The sequence below is a fragment of the Mus caroli genome, chromosome 19 (assembly GCF_900094665.2).
Source record: "Mus caroli chromosome 19, CAROLI_EIJ_v1.1, whole genome shotgun sequence".
In the NCBI taxonomy this organism is placed as follows: Eukaryota; Metazoa; Chordata; class Mammalia; order Rodentia; family Muridae; genus Mus; species Mus caroli.
The window spans coordinates 53,767,528-53,789,914 of record NC_034588.1 but is presented as its reverse complement, the minus strand read 5'-3'; the positions used below and the strand labels follow the sequence as shown (position 1 = coordinate 53,789,914).

At 45.7% G+C, this 22,387-nt stretch overlaps 1 protein-coding gene across 1 annotated transcript in view; it reads left to right on the top strand.

Annotated features, from left to right (window-relative positions):
- The first annotated feature begins 207 nt into the window (after nt 1–207).
- The window catches only part of Ablim1 (actin binding LIM protein 1), a 281,810-nt gene continuing 259,630 nt past the window's right edge, over nt 208–22,387 (top strand). The window contains exon 1 of the mRNA XM_029472684.1: nt 208–531. Within this exon, the coding sequence (XP_029328544.1) occupies nt 519–531 (13 nt within the window). The 5' untranslated portion in view covers nt 208–518. The remainder of the gene's footprint in view (nt 532–22,387) is intronic.

The window sequence follows — 22,387 nt, the reverse complement described above, 5'->3', positions numbered from 1 at the left end:
GACAGCGCTTAGGGAAGGCATAGACTCACTCCTTCTAATGGTGTCTCTCTGGGACCAAGGCTGGAAGCTGGAAAGCATTCACTGACAGCAATACCTCCCCCTCCATCCCCCGCATTATCATCATCATCATCAGAGACTCGGGTCCAGAGAGTAGCCGACATAGACCCCATCACACGCCCCACCTTGCTCAGAAACAAAGCTCCGCTTGGCGCCGTGGCCAAGCGGGCAGTGAGTCCCCAGCAGCCTCTGGACCCGAGTGGGCCCGGCCCACGGGCACCGGGAGGGGGAACCGGCCCCGCCCAGCCGGCCTTAGCTGTCAGCCGCGCCGCGCCCTGCAGATCCGCGGCTGCCCGCCGGGCTGCCCCGAGCCAGCGAGCCGAGCAGGTGTCCTGCGGGAGGCGTGCGCTCGCCCGGGGCTGGGAGGACGCGCGAGCCCGTGTGCACGTCTTGGGATCCTCTCCTCCCCACGCCCTGCGGGTTTCGCTTCTCCCTCCTGCTTCGCTGTGGCTGCCTGAGCCATGTCCACCCGAGGTGAGTGGGGACCAGGTGGGATGGCGTGCGGAGACGGTGCGGGGTCTGGAATAGGGCGCGCTGGGCAGGTGCCTGAGGGCAAGGGGTTTCGAGAGCAGAGCTGGCCCCAGCCCGGCCTGAAACTTTGGCAGCGGTTCCCGGGGCTTCTAGGCTGGGAAAGGAAGCGGTCGCCCTTGACCTTGGTCGCCGGATGTGGGCGAAGCCTGAGGGCCAAGGTCCGGTGCCCAGCCCACCTGTACTGGCGGCGCCTCTGGGCTGGGAAGGTGTGGGGGATGGGCTGGCCACTGCCAATCCGGCTGAAGAGCTGTGGAAGGACTGACTGGGAAGAAGAGACATTTTTTTCCTCCTTTCTTGTTACCATTTTGTAGCTCAGTTATGGAAGAAATCCAGGGCTTGATGCAGTAGGATTTAAAGCTGCAGGGTTTATGCTCCATTTTTAAAAAGTAATTTTACTTGTACTAACCTTTGCCTGGTGTTCCCCCTTTCGCCTCCCAGCTCCTTTGGAGTGGAAACAGTTACTGCAGGTGGAATGGAAGGAGGGAAAAAGAAGGGGAGAAAAATCAGAATTGCTTTTCAGGCAGGAGTGAAGGGGATGAATTTCTTGCCATCTGGATACAGCAGCGATGCTCAGGAGAGAGTTAGTCATAGCTCAGTGGCTGCCACTATGAGTGAAATATTAAAGAGATCAAGTCATTGTGCAGCTTGCGAGCAATTAAAATGAAGTGGCTTGGTTGTTTTGTCATAAGCACTGAAGAAAAATATTGATTATTTTTAGAAAGTATATTTGCAAGGCAGTAACTTCTGCATCCGTTGATGTCCCTTGAGGCAGCGTGTGACAGGTTGTAAGCACTAGTCTTTAGTCTCTGAAGCTTTGGCCCTTTCTGGTAAGAGAGAAGTTTAGGGATTCAATTACATTGTCAGATAATTAAGCATTGCTTTTCAGGGTCATGTTGAGGATTATCATAAATAATCTCTATTCAGTATGCTTTTTAAAAAAAATCCATTTTGAGAAATGCAATCTTAGTTGATGACTACTCTGGCAATGTGGCTGTTCAGCTCCATGTCTGGAAATGGGACAAGGAGCTGGGATTGGTGACTAGGCTGTAGAGGTGACAGGGGGAGTTATGACCTACCTAATCATGGCCACTAATTTGTACACATTCGGGATGGAGGAAGGAGAAGGGATTCAGTGTGCATGGACAGCTCTTGATGACTAGGCTCCCCTGTGGTCCGAGACTCCGGCTCGCAGACTCTGAACAGTGTTCTGAAGCCTGGGCTCTCAGCCCTGACCTTTGTACCTACCACAGACGGCAAGGAGAATGTGGGGGAAACGTCAGGAGTTGTAAAACTCTCTTGGGTAAGAGTGCAGTTAACTTGGTTTTCTATCCCATACTGAAATTCCTTCCTACAAAGCCTTCTAACTGCTGGGGCCAGCTCACCACTGGGAACCTTGGTTTATCCAATCCACTGGAGGACATCAGCAGTTTTACGTAGTCTTTGTGATCTATCTGGAACGTCAGATGGGGACTAACAGGGGCTGAAGTCCTGGACTGATGCTGCCTTCTCAAGTATTTCGGATGCTATAGAAAGCAGGGTGGTTTCCCCGTTTCCCTTCCTTTTACCTGTTGGAGACTATGCTGGTTGTTGCGACTGTCAACCCAACATGACCTAGAGTCACCTGGGAAGAGAGTCTTAAGGAATGATCTAGATTGGGCTGGCCGTGGCTTGTCTCGGGGGAGCATTTTGATTATTGATTGATGTAAGAAGACACAGGCAGGGTAGACCACTTCATGGGCTGAGCCCTGACCTGTGATTAAGAGGGCCTGTGAGCGTGACAGAGAGAGCGCTTTTGCACATTCGTTCTCTCTGATCTTGCCTGTGAGGGTGGTGCTCCTGTCTTGACTTCCCCACAATAATGGACTGTGACCTGTGATCATCAGTCAAAAACACACAGAACAAAACCTGTCCTCCCTTAAGATGCTCTGACTGGGGTTTATCATCACAGCAATGACAACAAGAGGAGACAGCCATGGTGGGTCCAGGAGTTTAAAGTCTGACTAATCTTGCAGGGAGAAGACAGCACACCAAACCCTAGCTACTGGAGGCTTTTTTTTTTTTTTTTTTTTTTTTTTTTTTTTTTTTTTTTTTTTTTTTTTTTTTTTTGGTTTGGTTCAGTTCCGTTTGTTTGGTCAGATACTTCGCATCTGTTACATAACCTAATCCTTCCAATATCACAAGGAGTGGGTACTAGCTTTCTTAATTCGACATTTTACAGAGGGTTTTGTGTGCATTACCCATGCTTCACTGGTTGGTAGATGGGAGGTCCTGCTCTCTGTCCAACGCTGTCTGATTCAGGCCCTTTGACCAGAACATTCAGAAACATTTTCACAGGTCCTTTGTGATGTCCAGGGAGGGAAACACGGCTGCCTGCGCCTCATGAGAGTCACGGACACTCCCGTTCTGTCTCCTCCTTTTCCAGCTCAAGGACCAATTCCTAGATGTTATCAAAGACCTGGTGTTTTTATTATGTCCTCGTGAAGTGCTTTTATTTACACAAGATTGGAACTCACACAAGATTCTAAGTGAGGAGTAGAGAGTGTACTTGGTGAAGTACGGCTGGAATCTCAAACACATCAAACTCAGCCTCCCTGTGTCTGGTCTGTTCGGTCTCCGCACTCGCCTCTGCGCCTGGGAGTAGAGACTAAACCCCCAGGATCACAGAGCTAATGTGTCTGTTTAAGTATACAAGCCACAACTAGGGAAGTCTTTAGACTCTGGGAAATATAAATCCCATTGGTTAAAAAAACATGGGGTCTGTATATCTTTAGTATTTAGCATTGCAGGTTATGGTGAGAATAAAGCTGTTTCCAAAAACCAGAAAAACTGAAATAAGTTGGATGTGGATTTCAATAGGAAAACAACTTCATTTTTAAAAAATTAGAGAAAAAAAAAACCCCACACACTTGTTTGCTGCTTATGACATATGGAGTACACACTGAAATTAAACCCACTATTAAACTAACAAAGTATTTTTAACTTTGATGGCAGCATCAGTTAAGCTGTTTCCATGTACGGTTTCTTCAAATAGTCTTATCAGACTTTTGTGGGTTTTTACTCCTCAGACCGAAGTGGATTCATTATGTTCCGGTCCTTGATTTGCCATCAAGACGAAATGGTCACACTTGGTAGGTGTGCTAGTCGTGAGGAGGATTTTCTAACTCTTTAATATTGACTGCCAGGTTTGGTTCCAGACCTAATGGGTGATATGCTGCAAAGGCAGAGCCCTCCAGCCACAAATGAACAGATTCCTAGGTGCTTCTAAGCCTCGATAGATTAGAGCAGAGCCTCCAAAGTTTAGGATTCCCAGGTATCTGGAAACCAAATAGATGGATCCCAGTTCTTTGTGCTAGAGATACCAACTAAAGATGATCAGGTGGCAGGGATTGGGAGGTGTCAGCCTACAGTGCTTGCCACACAAGCAGAGAACCTGGGTTCAGATCTCCGTCACTCATAGGAATGGCTAGGTCTAGGTGTCTAGCAGTTTGCTGTCTTAGCAGTAGATGGATGGGGACAGGAGGATCCCTGTGGTCAGTGAGACGCTCTGTCTCGCAAAATAAACTGGAGAGCAGTCGAAGAAAATACTCCACATCTACCTCTAGTCTTCATGTGCACCTGTACACACACACACACACACACACAGAGAGAGAGAGAGAGACAGAGAGACAGAGAGACAGAGACAGAGAGAGACAGAAATGAAGAGAGAGATGGGGAGAGAGAGAGAGACAGAGACAGAGACAGAGAGACAGAGATGAAGAGAGAGATGGAGAGAGACAGAGAGAGAGAGAGAGAATAGCCAGCTTAGGGTATGGGGAGAGATGACTCCGTGGTTAAGAACACTTGTTGCTCTTCCAGAGGAATTGAGTTCAGTTCCCAGAGCCTGCATCAGATAACTCAAAACTGCCCAATCACCTCAACTCCAGGAGACCCACAGCCCTCTTCTGAACTCCACAGACCCTGGCATGAATGGACACATAATAACACGTGTGCATGTGCACGTGTGTGCGTACACAGACACAGATGAAAAGATAAATCATTTAAAGAATGTTCAATGTAGGTTTGAATCTTCCACAGGCTCACTTAGTTCTGCATGGGGTAGCATGGCAGCCATAGAATGAAGAGCACTATTTTCTAATGTAGGGCCTACATCCTCTAATGGGTTCTTAAAGGAGCAGTTTTAAGTCATAGCTATAATACTAAAACCCACCCATATGATTAAAAAATACCAGCACAGCAGCAGAATATGTTTAAGTTGTGAAGTGTTTAAACCCAAACACACAGCAAGGCTATGAAGTTAGGAATGAAATTTTCCTGTTTTTACTTCAAATAACAAAACACAGTGAACGCTATAGTCAGGCTCTTCCAGCTGACTGCTGACTCGTTATTTTCTAGCTCAGTACCATAGCTGTTAAATATTTATTCCACGTCAGACACACGGCAGATAATGAGCCTTGTGCAAAGACGTGGCCCCATGAGAGTGATAGCCTTTCGGAACTCTGAGACTGGGTGAAAGGTTAAAGGTTGAGGTACGTGTGCATGGGCTTGTCTGAGTCAGCAGAGGCAGTGTTCTGAGTATTCATGCTCTGGCAATAGAGCAACCTCCATTCGTTGGTTTTAGAACCTGCACTGAAGCAGAAGCAAGAGTGGATGCCTCTGAATTGTGGTGCACACACACACTGCAGACTATTGGAAAGCATGAGTGAATGAGTTAGGTTTATGTGCCCTGGTTTGCATCCTATATTGCTAAATGAAAAGGGCAAGTTATAGGATGGTCTGGATAAAACTGAAACCAAGTTTTTGCAGATTAAGAAGAATCCTCATGCCTGCCCGTTCCCCGAGTGTGGATTGAATGTCACAGAAGAGCGCCACCAGCATTTAAAATTGGCCACCTCACAGGCAGGGACTGGGTGAGAAGGCAGTCAGCACTCTTTTTTCCTAGTGTATTTCTCTTAGGGTTTCTGTTGCTGTGATAAACAAGTTAGAGAGAAAAGGGTTTAATCTGTCTCTTATGTCAGATCACAGTCCATCATGAATGGAAACCAGGGGAGGAACTGAAGTACAGGTCATGGAGGGGTGTTAGCTGGATTGCTCCTCATGGCTTGCTCAGCCTGAATTCCTGTAGACAGGGGTGGCACTGCCGACAGTGAGCTGGGCTTTCCCACCTCAATCTTCAATCAAGAAAATGTACCACAGGCTGGCCCACAGGCCAGCCTAGTGAGGATATTTTCTCAGTTGAGGTTTCCTCTTCTAAAGTAATTCTAGCTTGTGCCAAGTTAGACATAAGGCTAATCTGCATACTATCTTTGAGGGGTTTGGGGGAAGCAAGTAGACATGATTGTAATAGATCGAGACAAAAATCTATAAGAGGGAAAAATGTCTACTCCCTCCTACTCATTGATTCTAGCTGAGGTCATAGGCTTTTATTCACCGAGTAATGTCTATTTGTCTATTCTTTTAGTCCGAATCTCACATAACCCAGGTTGGCTCTAACTCCTGATATAGCCTAAGATAACCTTGACTTTCTGCTTGGAAATGCCATGTTTACAGATGTCTGCCACTAGACCTGGTTGTTTATAGTTCTGAGCATTGGACCCACAGCAGGTGCATGTCAAGCAAGCACTGAGCCCATTGAGCTCCTTGTATGCAGGTATTGATCCATTGGTTAATTAACAGACCCCATATGTTTATGGCCAACTTGTGTTTCTTGACATTGTACAGATGTGATGAAAGTTAATTATTTTGTCTTCTCTGCCATGCTGCCTTCTCCAGATAGCCCCAAGAATATTAACTTGCTACATTGTTTTTGTCTTTGACGTCTACAGTATTTTTCTTGATTTTTAACAAAGTTTAATATTATCTGTTGTTGGGAGTCAATGAATTTGTTTCTGACTATCGATATTGCTGCAGAGAAAAAAACGACACCATCAAAAGACCCCCATACCTACTTCCAAGGAACTTACAGTGTTTAATGGAGAGACAGAAATACAAATATTTAGAAAAGAATTTACCAAGTGCAGGTAGACAATATGGAATGAGGAGATGCTGTGGCCATGTCAAGGAGTGTCCCCGTTAAGCTGGGGAGGGCCACAGGGTCGACGAAGCTTCTTGAGCAGAGCCATGTTCTTGGAGAACAGGTTGGATCTGCATGGATGATGCGGGACGAGATGGAGGACGGATGACACGGGAGAGAAAGGGTGGGCCTCAGAAGCACGCAGGTGCAGTTGGCTGGCTTGTTTGTGTTTCAACAAAGGCTTCGGAAGGCAGAATTAGATCTGTGAACAGCACTGATTTTTTTTTTAAAGATATTGGAGAGGATATGGGAAGAGTTGCTCTAAATTAATTTTATGAGGAAAATTTTAAACGGAAAATATGTATTGAACTATAAATTATGTGTGGCTGCCCTTATCTGGCTGATCATCACTTTTCAATGTATTTTAGAGGAAAAAGGAATTCTATCCTGGTTAAAACAGTATTACTTAGAAATACCTATGCATCCATCCTTCTACCCATCAGGTAGGCCATCTATTGAGACCACCTAGACTCAATAGGGCTAAACACCTACTGCACAGAAGTCCAGTCGTTAGTACTTTATAGTGCTGTAAGGAGCTGACACGCACTGGTTCAGTTTTGGCTTGTGCTCAGCTGGCTCTCTTAGACAACCCAGGTCCACCTGCCTCGGGATGGTGCTGCCCGCAGTGGGCTGGGCCCACCTGCGTCAATCATCAGTCACAACAGTTTCTCCCAGACCTGACCACAAGCCAGTCTGATAGAGACAATTCTCCAATTGAAGTTTTCCCCTGCCCAGGACTCTAGGTAGTGTCAACTTGACAATAAAACCTAACTAGGACAGATATAAAATAGAATCCACAATGAAAAAAAAAATGTCTTCTTCCTTGCTCCTTCCAAGAATAGAACTGACACATGTCAGAAAATTTCTTGAGGCGGTATAGTGGACAGCTTGATGCTTTTGGTCTGGAGACCTTTAACCTACAGTCAGTGTTGATTGCTGAGCCTTTCTTCCAGAGTACAGACTGCAAATTCCCTTCATTCCTGGATTAGCTGTGGATGCTAATACGCTATTTAAAGAAGTCATTCAGAGTCCCTATGGTGGCCTGTGTTTATAATCTCACCCAGCCTGTGGGAAGTGAATCAGGAGCTCAAGGACTCTGTCACAAACAAACACACAAGCAAACAAACCCCTAACCAAAATGACAATGAAAAGACAACAGCCCTTGACCCCCAAAATGCAACAAAGGAAAACAAAAGACAGAATTTGGCCAGTGGCTGCACACTTGATTTAAGCATAAACTTTGGTTTATCTATTTCTTCCTTTCAACCCAGAACATTTCTAAGCTATTGGCATATACCCTCAGGCATTGCAACTACTACAGACTTACAACTAAAATCAAACTCACATTACATTTTTGGATATGGTTAAACTTGGGAATAATTTACAGGATATTCTATGGAGGCAGAAAAGCTACTGTGGGAAGTTGATGCCTGGTGCTTTTGTTCTTTCAATAGTTACATCATTAATTAATTAATTTGCAGCGCACAGGCTAGGCAAATACTCTACCACTGAGCAGCATCCCAGATTCATAATAATTTCAACGTGAAGTTTTAGTTCTTCTAACTCGTCCATTTTAAAGGTAGCTTTAGAACATATAGTTCAGTGTGCCTATAGCTATTGTCATTATCATCATTATTATTATTATTATTAATGTTTTGAGATGGAATCACTGTGTAGCCAAGGATGATTTAAACTTCAGTGTGTTACTAAGTCTGCCCCTCAATTTATACTTCTTCAGCCTCGGTCCCAAGAACTGGCGTGACGAGTGTGTAGTGCCATGTGATGGACTTGACTTCCTGCCAATTTGCCGAGGATTTATTTTTCCAGTATGTGGAATTATGGAGGAAATTATCTAACATGCACTTACCATTATATGAGGATTGCCCATTAAAAATGATTAGTGGGTGGGGAAGACCTTATTTAGTAGGTGAATCTATAAAATCCTTTGTGTAATTGAATCTTTTGTATAATTATTAAAATCAAATAAGAGCCAGCATTGTGGGCCAAGCTTTCTGACATCATTTGCTGACTGGCTGGAGATCACATGGGTCCAGCCTTTTGTTTAGCTCATGTTTGTTTGTTTGTTTGTTTGTTTAGACTTGAGGGGAAAGTTATTTAGACTTTCAGTAAATTAAAAGAAATTAGTCCTTTTATTCTGTACGGCATGTTCTTTCTGTACCTCTTTAGCAGCAGTACATACTAGAATAATATTTAGTGGTATGCCTGTATCTTCAATGGAGTAGATCCCAAAATATTTCTTCTCCCTGAAGAGAAGAAAATTCTGCAGTGTGTTTTCAGTTTAGGCTGCATCCAAAGTCTTTACTCAACATATTGGGAATTCACATAAAAACATCCACAACGGGGAAGGCTCCAGAGAACTGGATGGTAACAATGAAGGGAAGTGGGGGCCATGAGGCACACAGCTATTTCTGGCTGTCGGCTCCAAGTAGGAGTCGACATAAGGAGACGAGTCCCGGCATCTGGGCAGAGAGGAGGGATGGCAGCCATCACTTTTTAAAGTTAAAAAAAAAACCACACAAACAATGTTGAAGAGAGCGGTGGGTTGGCAGCCTCTAGTGGAACCAGGGGCACTTTGGTGTCACTGCTTCATGTAAAACGAGGGACTTCATTTCCAGTCCTTGAACTGTTTGAGTGAATAGTGAGCACAGACACCAGAGAAGGGTTTGGCTTCTCACCCATCATCCCTTTAGACCATGTACTTTAGGAGAGTCTACTCTCCAGTTAGGTGCTTTTATAGATCATAGAATTATAGCTAGGAAGCATGCATTCATTTGGTCATTCAGTGTGTGTTAGTTGAACATGTAGAGGCTATTGTGGGTGTTAAGGGGAGGCAGTCACTGCTAAACTGTCTTTAGCAGCTGTGAGGGGAAGAAATGAAGAAGACTTGGGTGTATCAGAGTACTAGAGAGGAGAGGACACAGGGAAGCCATTATCTATAAGGACTGATAATGGAAGAGACATTTGGACAGAGACCTGGAAGTGGAGAAGGAGCCATGAAAACACCCAGTAAAGGATATTTAGTGGCCGAATGTTCTTAGGGTCTGTCTTACTTGTGTTCAAGGATCAGCAGGGAGGGAGAGGGATGCGCCTAAAGTCAGGGAGATAATGGGGTGTCACTCTTGTAGGCCATTGTAAGAACTTGGGTTTTTGTTCAGTTAGATCCAGTAAGATAGGAAGGGATCCTTGGAAACCCCCTAGGAGAGTTGTAACATGATTTGATACAGTTTCAAAGTATCACAAAGTGAAGGTGTGAATAATAGACCAGAGGGCTGAGGTTGGAAGTAGCAAGATGGTTAGGACAAGGTACAATGTTGTCCTTGCTGGAGCTGATGCCCAGACTAGTCAATGAAGAGGCTGTAGAATCTGGAAGTCCTTCTAAGGCCTGCCTGGCTGATGAGGAAAAATGAGGGGGGGGGGCGGAGAATGGGAGGGAAGGATCCTGGATACCTTCCATTTCTAACAACTGGGGGGATGGCAGACCTGCCATCATTTTGTAGGATGGTGAAGAGAGTAGGTGTAACCTTCGGCTTTTCCACCCAGTCTCTCAGTTCCCTGAAATAACAACCCCAAGACTTAATATTTCATGAATAAAAGCCTAGACTGAAAGCTTTGGCTTGTTCCCTGGCTAGCTCATAACTTAATTACCTATTCTATTCTAAACCCTACCACATGGTTGGCTTAGCTTTATGTGACCTTCACCTTCGGTGTTCTGGATGAATCATATGCCTTTGACTAGTTCCCTGAATCCTCTCTCTCTCTCTCTCTCTCTCTCTCTCTCTCTCTCTCTCTCTCTCTCTCTCGACGTCCCACCTTCTAATCCTGCCTCAGCTCACTGGCCATAGATTTTTAATTGACAAGTGCTGCTTCCACACAGGTAGGAGAGAGGGGAGGGGCCCAGAATTTCAGATGAACAAGTCTGACATATCTCTTACCTGCAGTGAAGATATTTATTGTGAGTATTTTATGGCTAGAAGGATTTTTTTAACAAGTGGAGAGACTCGCCTGCGACCATCGTCTGCCAACTGATGTTTCATACAGAGTTCAATTCAGGTCTTGGTGCCAGAATATGTGAAGTGTGTCACCCATCACGCTGCCTGTTTATATTAGCCTGAAATATGCACTGGGGAAGGCGTATGTCTGGCTCTTGTTTCTTAATTGTTCATTATTTCTTTTCATTGGGTTATTTTCTGCTCTTTGGACACAGCTTGGGCTTAAGGGGGGGGGAACATCACGTTATCTTAGAACTACCATTTTTCAATAGCATCATCATTATTACTGTAAAAACACAACAGAATCATGAAAACAGATAATCTTACCATTTGGGTATCCATTTATTTAGCCATTCATCATTCAAAACAATCAAGTATTTGCTATGAGCAGGGCTGGGAGAGATTCTACCTTGATGGAAGTGAGCAGCCTGTTTAGGGAAGTCACAGAACCGTGCGCCCAGCACGTGCGTTTAAGTGTGGTGGACAGACAGAGGGAAGACTTGGGTCCATCTAGATTGAATACTGGGCCAAGGAGTTCTTGGTAAGGCAAGTGAAGGTCAATCAGGGGTTTGAGGGAAGTAGAAATAAGTACATAAGAAGTATTACAGGCTCAGGGAACAGCACCGGGTATGTTTTTAGCATCTCAAAAATGATAGCCAAGTACCTTGCGCATTAGGAATAAAACATGGAAAGTTAAATGTAACATATTCAAACATCATGAGCAAGATTTAAACCTACATCGAGGACTACGAAAGACTTAGCACTCCAGAGGCCGGGGAGCATTCTTAGATAGCAATACACAATATTGTAAAACAAAACAAAACAAGACAAAAACACTGAATGTAGGGGCATAGACCCATAATCTCAGCTCTTGGAGGCAGAGGCAGGATGATCACTAATTAAGATCAGCCTAGGATTCACACTGAGGTCTTGTCTCAGAAAATAAGACAGGGCTGAGGAGAGGGCTCAGAGGTAAGACTGCTTGCTGCACACCCTGGAAGTTTGGGTCCCAGCACCCTCATGAAGAGCAGCATAGCCATACACATGTGCCTGTTTCCTTGGTAATGGGGAGGAGGGAGGAGGATGGCTGGGATTCGCTGGCTGCCAGCCCAGCTTCGGTTTCAGTGAGAGACCCTGTCTCACAGGACTAAGGTGGAGTGTGACAGAGCAGGATCTCTGATATCTTCCTCTGGTCTTTGCACACACGTGCCCAGGCACATAGACCTGAAAACATACACTAAACTCACACATATACTACACACATATACCACACTCACTCACATACATACAAACATACACTATGCACAGTCCTAATAAGAACGCTAACCAAGTCTTTTTCTTTGGGCTGTGGCATGTTACTCCTAGTATTTGCAAAAATAAGTGATTTTTTTTTTTTTTTTTTTTTTGGTTTTTCGAGACGGGTTTTCTCTGTGTAGCCCTGGCTGTCCTGGAACTCACTCTGTAGACCAGGCTGGCCTCGAACTCAGAAATCTGCCTGCCTCTGCCTCCCTAGTGCTGGGATTAAAGGTGTGTGCCACCACGCCCGGCTGTAAATTTTAAAAAATGAAATAAACAAGAAAAATTTAAGGAGTTCTAATTATGGGAGATCTTCCCTACCAGGTGGCAAACATGATAGGAAACTGTCGTAAGTTGGTGAATATTGGCGTGAAGTTTGGCAGAACCATGGACATACTTGAGTACAGCAGCTGTTTGTTTGTTTGTTTGTTTGTTTGTTTTTAATACAGTAAAGGTGACATTTGAAATTCTTTGAGAAGGGAGACTATTCAATTAATGGTAAGGTCGGCAAAGGTCAGACAATCTTTTCTTATGCACACACACACACACACACACACACACACACACACACACGTGCAATCCTGAATGTGTTAAATAAGTAGAGTTGGTGTGCTAATTCACACCTATCATCTCAGAATTCAGGAGGCTGTGACAGAAGCATTGCTGTGTGTTGGAAGATACGGTCTACATAGCGAGCTCCATGGTAACCTACGCTACAGTGTACGATACTTAAGAGAAAGTACAATATAAATAAAATACTAGAAGTCCTAGGGGCTACTCTGTAGTTCCATGACTTAGCTAGCGTGTGAGGTTTGATTCACAGCAGCACACATGCACATACGCACATAAGCCCTAGAAGAAAACAGCAGTGTATATAACCTGACGGGCAGCATTCTGACTATCTGAATGGAACACTAAGTCTGACCATCACAAAAGGGGGGCAGAAGACTTCACTACTTGTGAACAGCAGCTTGGCATATGGTTGAAAAGCCATGCCTACTAAATCTCCCATTAGCCATTTCTTAAAGCACCGGCAGAGCTGGCTCGGACTGGTCACTCACAAATGACAGACACTGAGAGGTGAGGGCATACGGGCTTTGCCTCAAAGAGGGTTGGACGCAGCACTGGCATCTGGAATTGGAAGGCCTTGGTGATGTCCACTCCGTGCTGTCTTCCCAGACACGCAGACTCTCTGGCATAGTGGCTCCTTCCTGGGCAGTTACAGGAATCACACCGAGCTCTGGAGAACCAGGTGCTTCCTCTGCGCTAGCATGAGTAATCCCTGTGGCACTCACACCTTTACCATAGAAGAGAGGTGACAATCAGCATGCAGGTCCCCCCCCCCCCCCCCCCCCCCCCCCCCCCCCCCCCCCCCCCCCCCCCCCCCCCGCTGGGAACCCAGAAGGAACAACAGCTGGCAAGAAAAACAAAGGCACCGGGGCTGGGCTGGGCTGGGCTGGACTTGGCAGTTTAATTAACTCATTTATCTTGGCATTTTCTCCTTCTCCGGCAAAGCTGTCTGCAGTGATAAACACTGACGTGAAATTGTTTATGTGCTGGTGTTTGGAACATTTGATGTAAGTGAGTGTGCCATTAGTGTTCTTGGAGATTAGCCTGCCCTAGTTCTGTGGATGCTTTGGACTAAATCAGGGCTTTGTGCTGGAGGTGCTCTGTCTGCAGATGTCTCCGTGAAAAAAATACACCTTGTATTTCAAATGATACTCCACTGGCAAGTGCACATTTCTTCTTAAAGACCTACTAATTTTATTTTGTCATATTAATTAATTAATTTTATTTATCTATCTATCTGTCTGTCTGTATCTATCTATCTATCTATCTATCTATCTATCTATCTATCTATCTATCTATCTTTGAGACAGGGTCTTTCTATGTATCCCTGGCTGTCCTGGAACTTGATATATAGATCAGGTTGGCCTTGAACTCAGAGATACAACTGCCTATATAAGTCAGGTTGGCCGTGAACTCACAGGGATACAACTGAGATTAAAGGCATGCACCACTATGCCCAGCTTAAATTAAGCAATTAGTTAGAGAGAAGGTCTCATATATCTCACAATGGCCTTGAGATCAGTGTATAGCTGAGGGTGATACCTCCCGACACTGATACTTCAGGGGTGGCCTCCATGCCTGCTTTATATGAAATCAAACACAGTACTTTTTCCGTGTTAAGAGAGTATTTTGCCAATGGAGTAACATCCCCAGCCTCAGACATTCCCGTCTCGGCCTCCCACACACAGAACTGTAGAGAAACACTGTAGAGATGGCTCTGTCTTCTGGTCTGTGGATTCTGGCAAGCCAAGGGTCGGGTGTGACATGTGGATTCCCAGGTCCTAGCCTTTGCAGACTCGAAGCCAAACTGATCTCTATTATGAGATGATTAAAAGGAAGTCTTGGATGGTGGTGTAAATCCAGTGGTGGGTGAAGAAGGTGCATCTGAGGAATGGCGTAGTCCATCCTTTTAGTTAGGCTAACTTCTAACTTCCTAGTTGCTCAAATGATTCCCGTGCATTTCTTCACACGTCTCTGCTCTTAAGCCAATCAAGGGTGCAGATATGGAATTTTTTTTTTGTACCAGAAGAAGGAGAGTCTGACTCACAATGTCTAGCTAGATCTGCCATGTTTGTTGGTTTCCTGGGCCCCGCCAGACATTTTGATGTGACTATGGCACGCCTCTTGCTCCTCTTGTGTCACTCTATAGCATGCTACGCATGCCAGATACCTCGCATCCCGGCTTCTCACCCCTGCTCTCACTGACGTCACTAAATTCTGGAAAGTGGCAAGGATCCTGAGTACCTCCTGGCCTTGCCGCGTTGCTGCCTTGGGCACTGTAGAGTGGCCTCCATTGCATCCTTGGGATTTCCCTACTTCCTACGGTATTGTTCACATATTTTTTTCTGGTGTCCAGACCGGCCAGAGCTCTTCAACATGAAGGGACATGGTCACTAGAACTAGTTTTGCTAGGACCCTGGCTGCCTGTTCCACCCTCATTCAGTCTGGCCATGACACCTTGAGCTGCTTCGAGCTAAGCATGGTGGGAGGTTCTTCTCTTGGTGACCTGGCACAATGCAGAGGGCTAAGTTATGGCTTATTTTGAGGGCCTGCAATGAGGCTCAGTAGGTAAAGGAGCCTGCACTCAAGCTTGAGAACCTGAGTTTGATCCCTAGGACCCATATAAGGAGAAAACCTATTCCCTCAGGGTGATCTCTGACCTACACACACACACACACACACACACACTGTGGCACATACTCATACTCACAAGCACACATATGTATACAAAATAAGTGAGCATGGAATAACAGTTTTAAAAAGCTTTCTCGAATAATTAAAGCTATCATCTCAGTGACCAGTAAGAGTCATGAAAGAGTAAGACACACATTCAGTCACCTTCAAATGGAGCCAATAGCACAGACTGAGTGAAGAAAGCCCCGTCCCCAGCTGGAGCAATTTAAACATTAGTAAATAGTTTGGACACAGGCTCTTACTCTGTACCCCAGGTTAGCATTGAACGTACTGTGTAGTCCAGGCCAGCCTTGAACTCAGAAAAGTCCTCCTGCCTTAGCCTCTGGAGTTGCTGGGATTACAGCACAAGGCACTGAACCTAACTTTCCAGTCAAAGCAATTTAAATACCAGGAATGCATAGTTTACCTCTTTCTAGAACCGTCCCACAGAAGAGTGGATTAAGTTAGATCCTGACTAGAGTCTAAGTTGGAAGCACTAATGAGTACTGTGAGTTCCCCAGAAGCTGGACATTGTGGTACATGCCTGCGTGCCTGTAATCCCAGCACTCGGAAGGTGGAGGCATAGGATGAATCAGGAGTTCAAGGCCAGCCTCAGCCATATGAGACTGTATCATAAGTAAGCCAACAGTCTATTGCTATTCTCTTTGGAGACCATATGCTTACCTACCTACTTAAAAAGGAACTACTTTGTGGGCTGGAGAGATGGCTCCGTTAGTGAATGCCTTCTGTGAAAGCTGAAGTTCAGATTGTTAGCACTTGTAAAAATCTGTCTGGGTACAGCAGCACGTGACTGTGACATAACACATGTGCATACACCTACATGTACACACCCAACACATACACATACGCACACAGCATACACACACACAACACACACATACAGCACACACCCACATACACCCACATGTACACACACATATACCCACATATACACACTCAACACATAAACATATGCACACAGCACACACACATACACACATAAGCAAGTTTATGTGTGTATATACATACAGCCACACACATACACACAATACACATACACACAGCACCACATACACACAGCACACACACATACGCACACAGCACAAACTCACAGCACACACACAGCACAAACACATACACAGCACATACACATAAGAACACCCTACTCAGCACATCTCTCTCTCTACACACACACACACACAATGTGTGTGTCTCTATCTATCTATATATCTTCCTATACCAAAATAGCTAATCTACTGTGCTAATTGATAGGCCTTTCCCGATGGATACTTTTCTTGTTTTGTAGACAATGCTGTACTGAGACTCTGTGTATTCACTATTGTGAGATGTTTTGTATTATCCAGTAACTTTCAATGAAGCTTTACTGGTGGCTCCAACATAATGGAAAGGCAGCATTCTCTCCATGGCTGGTTTGCCCTACGCTCTCTTTCAGTGCAACCTCCAGCTTTACCCACACACTATCTACCTTGTTACAGGAAATTGATTTCTTTGGGGCTATAAAAAGTCATACATGTTTCTTTTGTTTAAACCAAGGAGCAGGCTACTTCCTTCCCAGAGTAAAAGATGAATTTCCCCTCAGTTCATCTAAAGCCAACCTTATACAGAATTAGTTTTTCCAGAATGACTAATGGCAAGAGAGTCGTTGCGTTTTAAACCAAGACAATCACAAAGGAGAGATCACACTGCTGTGTTTTCTAAAGGCTGGGTTATTTGTTTGTGTTCATGGTCACACACTCCTTGCTGTTAAAAAATAAAACTTGAGGGGCTAGGGAGAAGAATCAGTTGGTAAAGCGAGGACATTATGAGGACATGAGTTCTGATCCTAGCCACCCATGTTAAAAAGATGGACACAGTCGCAGCAACAGTGTGGGTGGGGACTGGGTGGATCCCTGGAGCTCCCTGTGAACAGGACTGGGTTGATACCCAGAGCTCCCTGTGGGCAGGGACTGGGTGGATCCCTGAAGCTCCCTGCAGGTCGAGACTGGGTGGATCCCTGGAGCTACCTGTGAGCAGGACTGGATGGATCCCTGGAGCTCCCTATAGGCAGGGAGTGGGGTGGATCACTGGAGTTCCCTGTGGGCAGGGACTTGATGGATCCCTGGAGCTTTTTGTCTATCCTGTTTAGTGGAATCTGTAATCTCCAGGTCCAGGAGAGACCTTGTCTCAAAAAACAAGATAGAGAGTGAGAGGGGAAGATGCATGACACCCACTTTTGCCCTGCCTCCGTACATGCATCTGTGTGCACAATGCACATACACACTTTGCACTCACATGAATATACACACACACCTGCATCCACATCACATGTGCACACACACATGAACATGCATATAACGTGCACAGATACATACACCTGCATGTAGATGTTCATATATATGAACACACACACCCACCCAGATACACGTGAAACTTGAAAATTAATTCTTTTAAAGGCTGAACCCAATCATCTGCACTAAGCTGTGATGAACGTAGCAGGTATTGCAGAAAAGCAGGGTGCTGCTCAAGTCGAAGGGGTGGAGTAAAGAGTCGGAGCCAAGTGTTGGCTGAGCCTGACTCTCCATCTCTGGATGACGCTTCCATTTCCAGCCCGAGACTAAAGCTCTGAATCCAAATCGGATGACTCAGTTGTTCGATGACTACATTCTGTGGGGCTCAGTCATGGCTGACTGTAGGCAGGAGCAGAATCTGGAGGAGCCTTATATAATATCCCTTGGGCAAAGGACTTGAGAAGGTGCTGGTTGTCAGCAGAGTCCTGACACGATATTTGGGGCCACTTCTCACTTTTGCCTTTGCACAGTCTGGTTCAGGACTTCTTGCCTACCAGGACAACCCGTCCAACTTCCCGATGGTCTGAGATGAGTTGGATACCTTGAGCCAACAAAAAATGAACTGTGCTGGTGAGAGAGCACGCATGTGTGAGTGCCCTTCTGTGCTTGACCCACACTTTTGTTGGTTTGATGTGTGCCATTCTTCTTTTTTTTTTTTTTTGAAAGATTTTATTTATTATTATAAGTACACTGTAGCTGTCTTCAGATGCACCAGAAGAGGGCGTCAGATCTCATTATGGATGGTTGTGAGTCACCATGTGGTTGCTGGGATTTGAACTCAGAACCTTCGAAAGAGCAGTCAGTGCTCTTAACCACTGAGCCATCTCTCCAGCCCCGATGTGTTCCATTCTTAATCATGCTTGAACACGCTGGCCAAGGAGCCTAAAGAGAGTGTTTTGCTCTGGGAGAATGTCAATGTTGTTCATTACTTTAACTGAATGGATTTCTGACAAGGCTTAATAAAACACTACATCAGATAACTTGTAAACATGTTTTAAATGCTACTTTGTTGGTTGGTTGAGAATGGGAAGGTCTAGCAAGCTATCAAGGTCAGGTTTATTTTTAATCTTGTTTCTCTGGCTGTTGTTCCTGATACAAAAGACAAGCAACCAACACTGGTGTTTGTCTGGCTAGGAGGGAAACAGACACTTGGCAGGGGTGCGTCTGCTTACCTCGTGCTGCCGAGCCTGGCTTACTCATCTTCTAGCTCCTTGACTTGGCAGCAAGGCACGCCAGTGACTAACCATTTTCCTTTCTCTTCATTTTGTTATGTTTAATAGCACACTCCATCACACACTTCAAACTCCAGTATCCTGATATTCAAATTATACAATACCTACTCAATTAAGAAACAAACCATAAAAGGGGTCCCACAAGAGCGCTCAGAGGGTAAAGGTGCTTGTCAGCCTGAGCTTGATCCCAGGACCTACATGGCAGAATGAGAGAACTGACTCCAGCAACATGCCCTCCGACCTCTGTGTGCTCTAGGGGAGAAGTCATGGGGAAAGAGCCTTTCTTAGACACTTGCTGATGGTTTTTGTAGTGCATTCCGTCATCTCTACTTTGTACTATTCATTCCGGAGAAAATAGTCTTTATGAGACATGTTGAGATGTCAAATGGAATCATTAAACATGATTTTATCCCATCGTATCGTTTGCCTGAGTCATCAGAGGGATGGCATCCAGAGATCATATGTTCCATGACAGGCAGCAGAGAGAGGGATGATGCTGTACAGGAAGTTGTTGTAGGCACACTATAGTCCAGAGGCCGCTTTGGAGGAATAAACCTGATCGATAAACTACATACTGCAGGAGGGGTGCCCTCTGCCCACTGTTGCATGTAACTTTGCTACCCTGCTACCCATGAACTGACCACACTACCAGCCTCCACACAGCTTCCCTTGAATCCACAGATGAATGACACAGACCCAGTTGTTCAATTTCAGCTTCCCTTTGGACGTAATTGCTGGGAGCTACTCTCTCCCCCCTGGAAAAGTGTGCCCTTATCAATATTCTTAGCTTCGCACCTCTCCACCTGGCCTAAACTTTAGTTGCTCAGTTACATCTAATCTTTGCTAAACACCCTTGCCTGCCCGCTTGTAGGAGCGGCCTGTGTGGCCACTCCATTCAGGATCTCACATGGCTGGTCAGCTCTTCTCCCTAGAAGCACAGCGAATTCTCCTCTCCCTGCCTCCAGGGACCTGAAAGTCCCGCCTATCCTTTCCGCCCAGCAATTGGTCCATGGCTTCTTTACTGACAGATCGAGAACCAATTGGGGAACAGGACCTTAGAATCAGAACCGCCCCTACAGCCCACTTTTATGGAGACCTTTAACAGTATTTCAGCTGCCCTGGCATCCTTTTCCAAATTCATTTCCCCGTCTTCCTGTGGTTTCATGTGATTCTTCCCGTGTGTGTCTTTACGATGGAGAACATTTGAGCTGACGTCTCTAAGAAGGGTTGGTCGTGAGTCAGCTCCGTAGCTGGGATGACAAGGACCCCGGAGGGGATAATTTGACAGACTTGACTGGATTTGAGAAGTAACATTCACGTACTAAGTAAGAAAAACAGCACTCCAGTCACCCCAATATACCTAGCACAGTGATTGCCCAACGTGAAATCCCTTCTCTCTCAGATACAGACTTAGCACTGGGCACAACGCCTTTTTAAAGGCACTCTTTATGGAAAAGAAAAAATGAAGACTATTTCAGGGGGGGAAAAGTGGGTCTGGAGATTCTTTTTTTTTTTTTTTTTTTTTTTTTGGTTTTTCGAGACAGGGTTTCTCTGTNTAGCCCTGGCTGTCCTGGNACTCACTTTGTAGACCAGGCTGGCCTCGAACTCAGAAANCCGCCTGCCTCTGCCTCCCGAGTGCTGGGATTAAAGGCGTGCGCCGCCACGCCCGGCTCTGGAGATTCTTATGTCAAGCAAGGTGACCCAGACTCAGTCAGACCATACTGTGTGTTCTCTCTCGTGTACAGATTCTAGCTTTTAATATCTAAGAATATGAATGTAGGTAGATGTGAGTGTGCACGTAGGTCATGAAACTAGGGACGGAACCAAGAAGGGGGAGCACGGGAGAGAGGGCAGAACAGCACATAAGACATGAAGGCAGGAAGGGGTCTGTTGGGTGGAGATGGGCTCAAGATGGGGGAGGGGATGGAAGAAAATCAACAAAGACGAATTATTTTGAAGAGCTCACACTAAAACCCAATAGTTTGTATGCATGCTAAAAAAGATTTACAAACACTCTTTACAAACAGTCAGTAGACACTGGAGCCTCACATTGTGAACGATATTATTTTTACCAGCATAAGGCATGCACTCGGAACACAGACGCATGTACTGTCTTTGCCTGTCAGCTAGCGTGCTGTGGAGGAAAGGGAGCAGGGCTGGAGAACATGCGGTGGGGCAGTCAGGGAAAGCTGCTCAGGGATGATGGTCTTAACAAAGGAGGAGAAGGACTCCTGCCAGGGCCTGGGCTGGAGCTCTGCAGGGGCGCAGGGGAGCTCTGCAGGGGGCACAGACAGCAATGCAGAGGCCAGGAGCCAGGCTGGAGACGCTGGAGGGAGGTCAGAGATGGACGGGAGACAACCTTCATGTGCTGCCTTGTGAACCACTCTGAGGACTTGGGCTTTTACTGAGAGTGAACTGGGGCCACTGGAGGTTAAGTAGATAAGACATTAAATGTGGCCTTTAAGGAAAACACTCGAACCTTCTAGCTATGGCTTTGGACTTGTTTCCTTGTATAATCTTTGGTCATCTTTGGGTTTTGTGTGATGTGTGTGTGCATGCGCGCGCGCGCGCGCGTGTGTGTGTGTGTGTGTGTGCGCGCACACTCAGGCAGAGGAGGGGCTGTGGTGTGGAGGTCAGACAGATCGCTGAGCACGATGTCCTTTTGTTTTGTACTTCGGGCATCTCATTCCCTTCCCCAAGTCTATGCCCCGTGTGTGTGTGTGTGTGTGTGTGTGTGTGTGTGTGTGTTTATTGTTTTAATTTGCAACCACTTCATTTGTAACTAGCAAACAAAGTATATCCTGTACCACAGGTCACTTACATTGTTGAAACAAGAAAGAAACAAACACAGCCACTATGTCGGGAGCAATTATTGCCTCCTGTTAGGTGTGGAACCCTTGGCACAGTCTAGAAGAAAAAGCCTCAGAGGAAGGCAAACCCCTCTTTGTCTGACTTGGGAAAGGAAAAACTGTGTGGAGAGATAACCACCCTGCAGAGGGCGTGGCCTGCGGGGGCGTGGCCTGTAAAGGGCGTGACCAGAGGAAGAAACCAACATCTCTGACAATAAATCACTGCACTTTCAGTGTCGCACTTGAATTTGGGGACAGTGTTTAGATTAAATAATTGGACAGTTTTCATTTTAGCCTGTGATTTGGGCAAGTTCCCTACGGGTAAGTTTACATAGGGGAGAACTAGTGTCCAAAATCTCAGCTGCTGGGCCTGAAGCGATGGCTCAGCAGTTAAGAGCACTGACTGCTCTATCAGAGGTTCTGAGTTCAGTTCCCAGCAATCACATCGTTGCTCACAACCATCTGTGATGGGATCTGATGCCCTCTTCTGGTGTGTCTGAAGACAGCTATAGCGTACTCATATAAATAAAATAAATAAATAAATCCAGAAAAAAAAAATCTCATCTGCCACCCCAGGCAAGGTAACATATGTCTTTAAGCCTAGTAGTACTTGGGAGGCAGTTTTGCTATTAGAAGTGGGCCAGCCAGAGATAGCATGTAATTCCATCTCTCTCTCCCACTTCTATGCTTTTCTTAAGAACTGAAAGAACCGGAGCCGGGCGTGGTGGCGCACGCCTTTAATCCCAGCACT